This window comes from Saccopteryx leptura, chromosome 2 (assembly GCF_036850995.1).
Source record: "Saccopteryx leptura isolate mSacLep1 chromosome 2, mSacLep1_pri_phased_curated, whole genome shotgun sequence".
Classification (NCBI taxonomy): Eukaryota; Metazoa; Chordata; class Mammalia; order Chiroptera; family Emballonuridae; genus Saccopteryx; species Saccopteryx leptura.
Genome location: NC_089504.1, coordinates 383337518 through 383349920, shown reverse-complemented (window position 1 = coordinate 383349920; position 12403 = coordinate 383337518). Strand labels below are relative to the sequence as shown.

The 12403-nt window shown below is 47.2% G+C and overlaps 1 protein-coding gene across 2 annotated transcripts in view; it reads left to right on the top strand.

The window, feature by feature from the left end:
- The window catches only part of UPB1 (beta-ureidopropionase 1), a 36703-nt gene extending 31642 nt beyond the window's left edge, over positions 1 to 5061 (top strand). For both annotated transcript variants that reach the window (XM_066365513.1, XM_066365512.1), the window contains 3 exons: positions 683 to 725; positions 1943 to 2097; positions 4117 to 5061. In XM_066365513.1, coding sequence (XP_066221610.1) covers positions 683 to 725; positions 1943 to 2097; positions 4117 to 4200 — 282 coding nt within the window. In that variant the 3' untranslated portion in view covers positions 4201 to 5061. The remainder of the gene's footprint in view (positions 1 to 682; positions 726 to 1942; positions 2098 to 4116) is intronic.
- The last annotated feature ends 7342 nt before the right edge of the window (positions 5062 to 12403 follow it).

Below are 12403 nucleotides of genomic sequence, written 5' to 3'. Positions count from 1 at the left end.
TTTATTTTAATTGAATCCATTTTGAAAGGCTCTCATGCTATCACCACTATCTGATTTTGTATTTTCTCATTGGCCCCGTGCACTGAATGCTTCTGACTCCCAAACACAGTGCATTTATTACTTAATAATCTTCCTCCTTCTTATCAGATGTCAAAGTCTAATTAGAGCATCTGATGGGTCTGAAATAACCAAAATGTCTATACTAAGTTGGTCTAATTTCTGGCAACATAAAGAAACTTGGTGTTTTAATTAGCCTATGTAACCCCTCACAACTTGACGTCTGGTCTCCATTAGGCTTTGGGGAAAATACTGGAAACAGTATGTGGACACCCCCTGCTGCCATCACAGGCCCCAGGATGGGGCTTTATTACTCCAGGAGGCAAACCCCAACTGCCTTCAGGGTCCTGAGAATGTCTGCAATGTCTCCCAGCAGATTAGAATCTCCTCAAAGGCAAAATCTTGGTCTTTACTTGCTTGTGAAATTCCTCGCTGACTGCCTGGCCTGCATTTGTTTTGCTCAGTGCTGGGGACTCAGCAGGGACATTCAATAAATACTTGTTGAATGTCCAGTGAGAATAAGCCATGCCATTCTTAACTAACTCTGCCTAGCCTGACTTGGAGATGAACATAGTGGTAGTTAGTGCCACCTACAGGTATATCTTACCTTGGCTTTATTTCACAGGAGTACTTTCCGAATGAGTTTACCTCGGGAGATGGGAAGAAAGGTATGTTCCATGAATTTCCTCAGGGGCTACAGTTGAGGAGTGGGCTTCACTGTTTCCTTGTCTGCCTCCTCTGGCAGGGTCCGCCCCACGGACAGTGTCTGCACATCTGGCACGTGGGAGGGGCTGACTCCTCTCAGCTCTCTTGCCCACAGTGTGGGAGCCTGTCTGAGCGCCAGTGTGGGTAGGCAGTCCTGGGCTTGTGACCACTTCATTTCCTGCATGAGAATCGAATGGGATGGGATTGGATCCATCCCTTCCATGGGACTGGTGTGCAGAGAGGCTGAGAAGATGTATGGACCTTCTTGAGCTCCCTGGAAGAAGGGATGCTTCATCCACCCGACGACCTCACTTCGTCCTGTCCTCTGTCTTTGTCCGTCCCCACCCTCAGCTGTACAGATGCCTCAGGTCACAGCATGGATTGCCTTGGGATCCTATAAGACACAGCTTGTTTTGATCTGAGGTCAAATACCACCTTACCTCTGCAAGAACCCCCTCCTCCTGGTCCCATCTATCTGGCCAGGAATGTGGGAGGGAGGGGCTGCTCCCCTCACTGAGGAGGAGCAGGTTTGCTTCCCAGAAGAGTACTTCCTGAAAGGGTCCCAGATCACCCCACTGGAGGCCCAGAGTTCCAGAGTCTCCAATTCCAGTTACCTCCCTGCAGACAGAGGTGTGGAAGAGGCAGGGAAGCGAGGTCCACTGGGTGTCTGCTCTGTCCTGGCCCCTGCTAGGCCCTGCACTAGGCCCACCTGCTCCTTACAGGCCTATGGGGTGGCTGTTAGCCCCACTTTACAAGAGGCCACAGCGGGGAGCAAGGGTGTAGGTGACACAGCTGGCAAGGCGAGTGAAAACAGAGCCTCCAGCTCACTGTGTGGGCCACCCCAGGAAGTGGTTCACACAGGAAGCCCTACAGAGCCCCCTGTCTCCCTTGGGCTGTGAGTGGCTGACGCTGGGAGCAAAAGGCCAACACCTTTACAAGGGGACCTTTAGAAATGCTCCCAGAGGCAGAGGTGAGGTCTGTGAGGGTGACTTTTGCAGCAACTGGCTGGGCCTTCAGGGCTAAGGAGGGAGGCCATCCTCCAGCCTCAGCATTCGGCAAACACTGGGGAGGGTGGCATGGAGCCTTTATCCTGGGTGTCCCTCAAAGTGCCTGCCTGCCCCAATGCAGAGTCCACTGAATGCCTGCAAAGATCATACTGTTTTCCTTTTCTCCCTCAAAGCTCACCATGATTTTGGCTACTTCTATGGCTCGAGCTACGTGGCAGCCCCTGACAGCAGCCGCACTCCCGGGCTCCCCCGCAACCGGGACGGGTTGTTGGTTGCTGAACTCAACCTCAACCTCTGCCGGCAGGTGAATGATGTCTGGAACTTCAAGGTTGGTCCCTGAGTCCCCTGCCGTTGCTCTGCTCCTCTGCTTGATCCCCACCCTGTTCTCCAGGCTGGGAACCACAGCTGCTGGGTTTGACCTAGGGGCAGCACACAGGAGGCTCTGAGCTGAGCAGCAGCTGAGTCTGTGCCTCCTTGCAGGCCCTGGCCTGCCCAGCCAGGGCTACTGCACAGGGGAGGAATCATTAGATGAAACGATGCCCAGGCAGCAGGCCTCAATAAATTCTCCTCTCATTTGATTTAGATTCTGGGCGCCTTCAAACAAATTAATCTCAATTTCATTTGTCCAGAAAATAGAGTAGATTAGCTTCTGTGATCCTTTTTTCCTTTCCAGGTATTAGCACTTGTCACAAGATAAATGTGTGTGTCTGGCTCTGACTGTGGCCAGGCCCCACAGTCTAGGCCTGGACAATGGAGGGAAATGGGTCATGTAGAGAAATGGAATCTAGGCCTGACTTACCACTTCCTCGCTTGGTCAACTTAAGCAAGCCTCTCTGCTCCCGGGCCTTAGTGCTTTAATTTATAAAACTAGAGGCTTAACCTGAATGTCCTAAGCAGCTTTTGAGACCTAATACCTGTGACACCAGGAATAATGAGAGGAGTATAGGTGCCCACCCTCCTGGAACAGGGCAGTGGTAGCCGTGGACTGGAACCCCATGGAATGTGGCATCGCATCATGAGCACACACAGAGATTGCTGATTTAGGGTCAGGCAGTATTTTCACCAACTCAGCACCCATCTTTAAGTAAATCATACATGCAAATAAGTGACACATTGTCATGACTGAATGACTTTGCCCAGCATGCCTGGGAGGAACTAGGGCTTTGGATCCAGAAAGACAAGGGCTCCAGACCCAGTTCCCCATTTACCTAAACGTGGGTCCCTGGGCATTTTTCCTGAGTCTCAGATCCTCATTAGAAAAGGCATTGCCTGCCTGACCAGGCGGTGTTGCAGTGGATAGAGCGTCGGACTGGGGTGCGGAGGACCCAGGTTCGAGACCCCAAGGTCGCCAGCTTGAGTACGGGCTCATCTGGCTTAAGCAAGGCTCACCCAAGGTCGCTGGCTCAAGCAAGGGGTTACTTGGTCTGCTGAAGGCCCATGGTCAAGGCACATATGGGAAAGCAATCAATGAACAACTAAGGTGTCGCAATGCGCAACGAAAAACTGATGATTGATGCTTCTCATCTCTTTGTTCCTGTCTGCCCCTGTCTATCCCTCTCTCTGACTCTCTCTCTGTCTCTCTAAAAAAATAAAAATTAAAAATAAAAGAAAAGTAAAAAGAAAAGGCATTGCCCATGGGGAGGTCCCCTGGCCTGCCTCTCTTCTTCCTGGGAAATTCAGATTAATGAAAAAACCTACACAAATTAAAAGTTGGAACCAATAAACAAAATATTTTCTCATTAGTAACTTTTTGAAAACAGAAGTCTTCCTAAGCTGTGGTGACAGGAATGAGCTCCCGTCCAGCCTTTGGGAAGGAGGAATGCTGAGGTGGGAGCACTCTGGGTGGGTTTTCCAGTCCCGCCCCCACACTTCCCAGCCTCCATTTGTGTCCACGATGAGGGGCCATGTGGGGTAGACGGACCTCCAGACTCAGAGCCAAGAGACCATGGTGCAAGTCCCAGATGACTGCACTACTGGCTGGTGACCTGGAGCAGTTTATACCTCCCTCTGGGCTGTAGGCTGCTCTTCTGGACTGCCCAGAGCCACGGGACAGTCCTTCCTGCTTCAGGGCAGGCCACACCTTCTGTATGAATAGATCACAGAGTTCTTCCAGCAAAAGGGCTGGGGTGTGTGAGTCATATTGGCATCTGTGATCTTCACCACAGCCCGGAATCAATGCTGAGAGGTCACATGGATCGTTTCTCTGTACTATCTGAAATTGTCCTGCAGACCAACCTTCCTGATGTATTTCTGTCCTATGTCTGCCCTCTAGTGGCAGGAGGTGGTGGTGAGTAAATGTGGGGCGTTTATAAACCAGAAATCTCATATACACCTGTTTTGCTTTCAGATGACAGGACGATATGATATGTATGCACGCGAGCTTGCTGAAGCTGTCAAGCCTAACTACAGCCGCAACATCGTAAAGGAGTAGCCGGCCTTCAGCCCCTGCCTGCCATGGAGGGCACCTCTGCCCACAGCAGATCGGCAGCTGTGACAGGCTTTACACATCCAAGTTCTCCTTGACGATGCCCTAATAATGTTGCTGTCCAGATTGATTTTTAAATGTCCACATGGTGCCAATAGAATGAGGAATGACTGCTAGATGGCTACGAGGTTTCCTTCTGAGACAATGAAAATGTTATGGGGCCAGATAGAGGTGATGATTACACAAACTGTGAATGTACTAAAGACCACTGAATTGCAGTCTTTAAAATGATTAATTATATGTTTTGTGAACTTTATCTCCATTTTTAAAAATCCCAGATGCTGATTATGCAGATTGATTTGAAGTTAGATGGGATGCCCAGGCCTGAGGTTCTTTACTCCCCCGTTTAGACTGTTCCTAACGTAAGGGTAAGTGTGGGAGTGTGCGCCCAGCGGGCGAGGATGAGGCTGACCCAGAGTCACTAGAGGGCTGGGGGCTGGTGAAGGTCATTGGATGTGCCACCTTGGTTAAGCTACAGTCTCCAGTTCTTTAATCAGACACAATCTGGGTGTTCCTGTGAAATATTTTGTAGATGTGATTCAAGTTTATAACCAGTTAACTAAGCAAGTGAGATTATCCTAGATAATCCTAGTCAGCCTGATTCAATCAGCCAAACGGCCCTACAAGCAGAGCGGAGGCTTCCCCAACAAGAAAATTTTGCCTGTGGCAGCAGCTTCAGCCCACACCTGAGGGTTCCAGTTTGCCCTTCCTGGAGGCCTGCTCTGTGGACTTCAGACTTGTCTATCCCGCCCCTGTAATCATTTAAGTCAATTCCTTGCAATAAATCTCTTAATATATTCTACCATTGCTGCTTCTCTGGTTGGATCTGACTGATATAGATTTTGGTAATGGAAGTGGTTCTTCTTCTTTTGGATAAGTGTTCTGCATTGGTTTTAAGGTTTTCTGGAATTCTTCTCTAGTTTGCTTGGATTTAAAGTCCCTAAAGACTCTATCTGCAGTAGGAAAGGGGACAGTGGTGGTCCATGGTATGATGTGGCAATAGAGATTTTCATATTGGGCAGGCCGTCAGCCTGGGCCCAAGAGGTCCAGCCTCTTCCTGGCAGCCTGCCCTGTCCGTGGGTTTGGAGTTTGACTAACCGGCCCTCCATCCTCATGTAAGTCTTGCACCAAATCTCTATATATTTATAAACCTGTATATAGCGATAGATATACATATCTATTGCTATACATCCCCTATGATATACTATATTTATATCTCTTACTGGCTCTGCTTCTTTGGTTGAGCCCTGACTACCTGACTGGCATACCTGGTTACTCACCTCTTTGTACCTTGGTTCCCACATTTGTAAAGTGGGACCATAGTCCCTTTCCTGCTTTATGTCACAAGGCGGTGATGACAGATGGACTTGATGGGCTCTGTTCCTGGCACCACACAGTGGGCGTTCAACCTGTGAAGTCTCAAAGCGCTGTCGCTGACCTGAGTATTGGAGGTGGGGGTGGCGTCCTGTGGGTCTAGCTTTACTATTCCCGGTCAGAGAAGCAGCCTTGTCCCTTCCTGCCCTAGCAGCTGAACTGCAACTGAACAGCTACATGTGGGGGCTGGGGTGCTCCTGGACGCCACCTGGGGTAAGGAAGCCTGAAGGTGCTGCCTAGCCACAGCTCTGGGTTGACTCCTTTACCTTCTCTGAGCTGCAGGCTTTTCACTTCGCCTAATGGCCCTCTTTGTACCTTATTTTTTCATAGAATCTAGCCCTGCTGACACTGTGAACTTTTCTGTCTGGCCTTCAGTGTCCAAACTTTTGTGTCTGGTTTCTGAAAGGAGCGTGTAGTTAGCCTAAAACAGAGACCAGCTTAGGTGACAAGTTGGTGCATTTATGAAACAGGCACTAATGTACCAGAAACAATTTGACTATTTACACATCTAACTGCCTGGAAACAAAATGGTCAGGCCCACCTTAGAGTAGATGAACCCCGTAGAGGCAGAGTCATTTGAGAGTTTAATCCATGTCTGGAGTGTGGATGCTCAGCAAACATTTGTTGAATGAACCTAGGGTAGGAATTTTTGTTTCTATGTGATCACTGATGTCACAGGAGAGAAGTGGCGATGGTTCATTGTATGGGGCCCCTGTGTGATCTTGTGTGAAGCCTCCTGACCCCTCTGAGCCTCAGCTGTCTCACCTCTGAGATGAGAGGCGGCTGGTCGGAGGCTCTCCAGGAGCTCTGTAAGGCCCGCGGCTGGCTTATTGCTGAAATCTGGGGTGTGGAAGGAGGTGGCCAAAATCCAGCATGCCTGACAGGAAAAAAGAGCAAAGGCATAGATCAGATCCAGGAGAGAGCATAGGTTAGGCCACAAAAGAGTTAATAAATTTGAAAAAATTGAAATCATACTAAGTATCTTTTCCAATCACAATTAAAATGAAACTTAGAAACGGGTAGCAGAAGGAAATTTCAAAAATAGGTGAAAATTAAATCACGCATTTCTAAAGAACCAATACATCCCAAAAAATCACAAAGGAAACTATAAGATATCTTGAGACATGAAAACAAAAACAAAACACAGCAAAACTTACAGGACACAGCAAAGCAGTGTTATTGGGAAATGTATAGCTGTAGACACCTACATGAAAAAAGAAGAAATCTCAACAACAACCAAATTTTATATCTTAAGGAACTAGAAAAAGAAGAGCAGACTAAACCCAAAGATAATTGTAGGAAGAAAATAATAAAGATTAGAGCCGAGATCAGTAAAATAGAGGATAGAAAAATAGAGAAATTTAACAAACCCCAAAGTTGGTTTTTCAAAAAAGCAACAAAATTTGACAAATCTTTCACTAGACTAAGAAAAAAGAAGACAAGCCCTGGCTGGATAGCTCAGTTGGTTAGAGCATCGGCCCAAAGTGCAGAAGTTGCTGGTTCGATCCCTGGTCAGGGCACATACAGGAACAGATTGATGTTCCTGTCTCTCTCTCTCCCTTCCTCACTGGCTAAGATCAATAAATAAAAATAAAAGAACTAACACCAATCCTCAAATTCATCCCCAAAACATTGAAGAGGAGGGAACACTTTTTAACTCGTTGTATGAGACCAGCATAACCCCTACACCAAAGCCAAAGACATAGAAGAAAACAAAACTACAGGCCAATATCCCTTATGAATAATTGATGCAAAAATCCCCAACAAAATACTAGCAAACTGAATTCAACAATATATTAAAAGGATGGTACACCATGACCAAGTGGATGTATTCCTGGAATGCAAGGATGATTCAACATACGAAAATCTATGAACAATACACCTCGTTAACAGAATGAAGGGGAAAATCTCACATGATCATCTCAATTGATGCAAAAAAGTATTTGACAGAATTCAAAATCCTTTCGTGATTAAAAAAAGAAACACTCAACCTATTTGACCAGATTGTTTTAAAAAGTGTGGGAGTGAAGGTTCCCTTTTCTCACCAGAGTAGAAATCAGCCCTAAAGTCACCTGAGGCAGAGGGTCAGGCATTTAAAGGACTGTTTTTGCTCTGCCTGACGAAGACATGGGGAAGAGGGAAGTCTCTTCCTTCTGCCCCTCTCCCCTCAGAAGCTGCAGCCAGAGCTGCACCCCCTGACCCCAGCAAGGAGGAGAGAGCATCGCTGGGATCCAGACCAATTACCCCACCTCAGTGTACCTGCACGTCCCATGGGTCTCCTACTGCCATGCTTCCCCTCTGCCTCCCTTCCCCCATCCCTACAGCCCACCTCTTTCTAGCTTTCTACCCTAAGCCATTCCCGCTAGTGCTGGAAAGCCTGCAGGGTGAGTCAAGGGTCCTGGAATCAAGTGTCTGTGAGGTGTGGTCTGCCGGCTGGGCCTCTGCTCATGTTTCTCCTCTCCCCAGCTCTGGGCACACATCAGGCCCTCAGGGAAAATCTGCTGAACAAAGTCATACTTGGCTGGGTTAGGACTGCAGGCAGAGGCTACGGGACTATGGCAGTCAAAAGAGAAATCAGCTTCCTTTCCCTGGTTGTAGTGAGCAAGTATTTTATGGAAAGTAAGGAAAAATATGAAGGAAAAAACTCATCTCTAGTCTTCCAACCCAGAGGTAAACCATAGCTAACACTTGGAATAATGAGTTGATGCCTCCCTCCCTCTTTCTTTCTCTCTCAAATGAATGGAAAAATTTTTTGTTAACTGATTTTTTGGGGGTTGTTTTTTTTTTGCATTTTTCCGAAGCTGGAAATGAGGAGGCAGTCAGACTCCCGCATGCACCCGACCGGGATCCACCCGGCATGCCCACCAGGGGGCGATGCTCTGCCCATCTGGGGCGTCGTTGTGTTGTAATCAGAGCCATCCTAGCGCCTGAGTCAGAGGCCACAGAGCCATCCTCAGCGCCCGGGCTACTTTGCTCCAATGGAGCCTCTGCTGCGGGAGGGGAAGAGAGAGACAGGGAGGAAGGAGAGGGGGAGGGATAGAGAAGCAGATGGGCGCTTCTCCTGTGTGCCCTGGCTGGGAATCGAACCTGGGACTCCTGCACGCCAGGCTGACGCTCTACCACTGAGCCAACCGGCCAGGCCTGTTAACTGTTTTTAAACTCTTTTTACCAGCTGCATAATGTTTGACATGTGGATGGGCTCTTATTTATTTAATTATTCCCCTATATTAGATATTAAGTTATTCCTTCATTCATTTTTTCATTCATCCATTCATTGCTATAACAAATGATGCTGATATAAACATTTTAATGACTAAATTGTCTTATTTTTGTTAAGTTCTGATAGGTTTCAAAAAAATGGCCTGACCAGGCAGTGGCACAGTAGATAGAGCGTCGGACTGGGATGCGGAGGACCCAGGTTCAAGACCCCGACATTGCCAGCTTGAGCGCGGGCTCATCTGGCTTGAGAAAAAGCTCACCAGCTTGGACCCAAGGTCGCTGGCTCAAGCAAGGGGTTACTTGGTCTGCTGTAGCCCCACAGACAAGGCACATATGAGAAAGCAATCAATGAACAACTAAGGTGTCGCAACAAAAAACTGATGATTGATACTTCTCATCTCTCTCTGTTCCTGTCTGTTTGTCCCTATCTATCCCTCTCTCTGTCCCTGTAAAAAATAAAAAATAAAAAATAAATAAAATAAAAAAATGGAATTCAGGCAACTTCTCTGGCCTCCATCTTTCTTTCTTTGGGGCCAGGGAACCTTGCCGGGCGGGATGTGCGCTCTGTACTCAATAAAGCCTTTTGCTATTCCACACTTTGTGGCTCTAGCCCATTCCTTCCTTCTTGGCAGGGAAAAATACCTTACATTAAGACCCGGAAGGAGTTAGAAGTCTGCAAGGACCGCTCCTTTCCCCTCCCCTCCGAGAAAGAACCAGGATCTCCAACTTCCACCCACTTCGGCGCACGGTGATCGCCAAAAAAGCTGGGAACTGATTGGAGATCTCTTACATTCACGGCTTCTAATTATTCGCGCACCTGTCCTTAATCTCTGTGCCACCTGTTCCACCGCGCAGGCCTTTTTCTGGCCAGAGAAACCTCACCTAAAACCTCCACTCCTAATCTTTCCTTCTCCGCGGACTCCCAACTCTCTCTCCCTCCTGTCTGACCTCCGGGGGCGCACCTCTCTTGGGACTTTTCTCTGGTCAAAAAAAAAAAAAGTTAGAAAAAAAAAAAAAGGAATTCACTGTATTAAAAAGCATGAACATCTTGTTAAGAGCTGGGGAGAGTCTGAGATCCTACCCTGTTTGCAAGCTGACCAGTTCACCAACCTCAGTTCCATGGATGCTGACAGAAGACATGACGATCCTGGGTCAGAGACAAGGACTGTTTATTACAGCAGTAACAGCAGCCAGAGTGCCAGCAATTCCTTACAGCAATTCCCAAGCCTCAATTCCCACAGGGCAAAGCAAAAGAATGCCAAGTGATTCCTGTATGCTCAGTAGATCACATTAAGAGGAAGAGAAAAAGAGATAAAGAACTTAGAGAATTTGAATCTTTCATGCTGGGCAGTTAGTATCTACCCTTTGCTCTATCTTTTTTTTTTTCCTTTTTTGTTTTTTCCTTTTTTTTTTTTTTTTTTTTACAGAGACAGAGCGAGAGTCAGAGAGGGATAGATAGGGACAGACAGACAGGAACGCAGAGAGATGAGAAGCATCAATCATCAGTTTTTCGTTGTGACACCTTAGTTGTTCATTGATTGCTTTCTCATATGTGCCTTGACCGTGGACCTTCAGCAGACCGAGTAACCCCTTGCTCAAGCCAGTGACCTTGGGTCCAAGCTGGTGAGTTTTTCTCAAACTAGCTGAGCTTGTGCTCAACCCGGTGACCTCGAGGTCTCGAACCTGGGTCCTCTGCATCCCAGTCTGACGCTCTATCCACTGTGCCACCACTCGGCCAGGCTGCCCTTTGCTCTAAAGGCAGACACTATCTCTAACCACCAAGGCTGCAAGAACACGAACATGCTCCAGAGGGAGACCTAGCTTTGTTCTTCCAAGTTGGCTCCGCAAACATCTTGAAAAGATAGTCCAGAACAAAGACATTTATAGCTAGCTCACAACCTATCCAGAAATTTGGTAAATGTGAGAGACCCACAACAACAACTTCCAATAATATCCACCCCTCATTTCTGCACCATCTTGGCTTCTGGCAACTTTCCCATGAATGTATCACTCCACCAGTCATTCTGATTAATTCTAACTTCCAACAGAGGCTGGACCAAATCAGTCCGATTTGTCTCATGGCAGTTAATTCATTCCATTCACAGCACTTCAAAGAGCAGAATGAGCCCAGCCTGCAGTATTAACCTCAATCTGCCCCTCAGGGTCTTCGACCCAACAGGCTGCACAAATCCCATAAACCATCAAGGTCTACCTTTCTCAAATATTGACCTTTCCTCTTGGCCTCAGTCATTAATCCAGGAATAAAAGCATTTATTAGACATTGTCCAGTCTCTACTTTGGCCTACAAGGAGGAAGTCTAAGCAAATCCCTCATCTATACCAGCCCCAGGCAGTGAGTTGATATTGACCTGAATGCCTTCCAGGGCCAAGGTGGTACCACTGATCACTTCAGCTAAAGTCAAGGGCAAATGGTGCACCAACTTCTCTAATCAGATGACTACCTCAGGGATAGCTGCCCACAGAATGCACATAACTAAATCATTATGGGTCCAGGAAGCTCCCACGAGTAAGTTCAGCCTCATTTTAGTAAGATCTCCACAGTTATCTATGGGCTACCTAATCTATTGGTGATATTTATTTAAACACTTGAAGGTCTCTTATGACTACCATGTATCAATAGATGGCAAGTCACTGTTTTGGGGAGGTTGGCAAGTTAGTGCCTGGCTTTCACACAAGTATAATCATCAAGGTAAATGTGGTACCCCTAGAAAGAAAGTGCTTACAAGTGTTGAACCCCAAGTAGGACCTACATCAGTTGGGGCACAGGTTGATAGTAAAATTAATAGGAATGGTGATTACACTGTGGTCAAAGCCATCTGGTCAGGGTGAAGGCAAACCCTGAAATCAGTTACATTTAAGATGCTTGCAGAAGTTTGGGGGAGCCGCACCAGGGCCTGTTTGTGCATGAGGAAGGCTCCAAAGGCAATTACAAAACAAAGTCATTAATGATGAATGCCCCTCCCTATCTCCTGGGATCAGAGATGTTTCCTAGCTGGTGCCAAAGTTGCTGTCCCTCTCCAAAATCAGTATAGCTCAATGCCAGTAGCCAAAATATCACCTTTGTTATTTTTCCAGTTATCCCTTTCTCAAACTCAACCCTTTTGTTTGGAAGGGTCAGTTGCAAGGGGAATGAGGGCATTTTTATAAAATGCACAGGGACCCATTATGTTCCCCCACTATGTCCCACCTGAGCTGCCAGAAGGGGTCTCAGCAAGCAATGTACTCAAGTGGTCATTGTCTTTATGAGCTAAGGCCATGGCATTCCAATAAGAGAATTCGAGTGGCTGGACCAGAATCCAGTTTGAATATCTGGGCCCTCTTTCAGCTGGGCTGTCATCACCTAAAGATATGCTAACCAGGCCGGCCTGGAGTTGCTGTTAGGGAAGAGAAAGAAGCAACATGCCCAGGAATGGTCAAGTCTGAATCCCCAAATTTCAAAATAGGTCCTTATGACCCTCTTACCACTTTCATCCAGGTGTACTCAGGAAATAGCCTTTCTAGAGACAGCTGCATTCAGTGACCTACCTGCTTCCCAA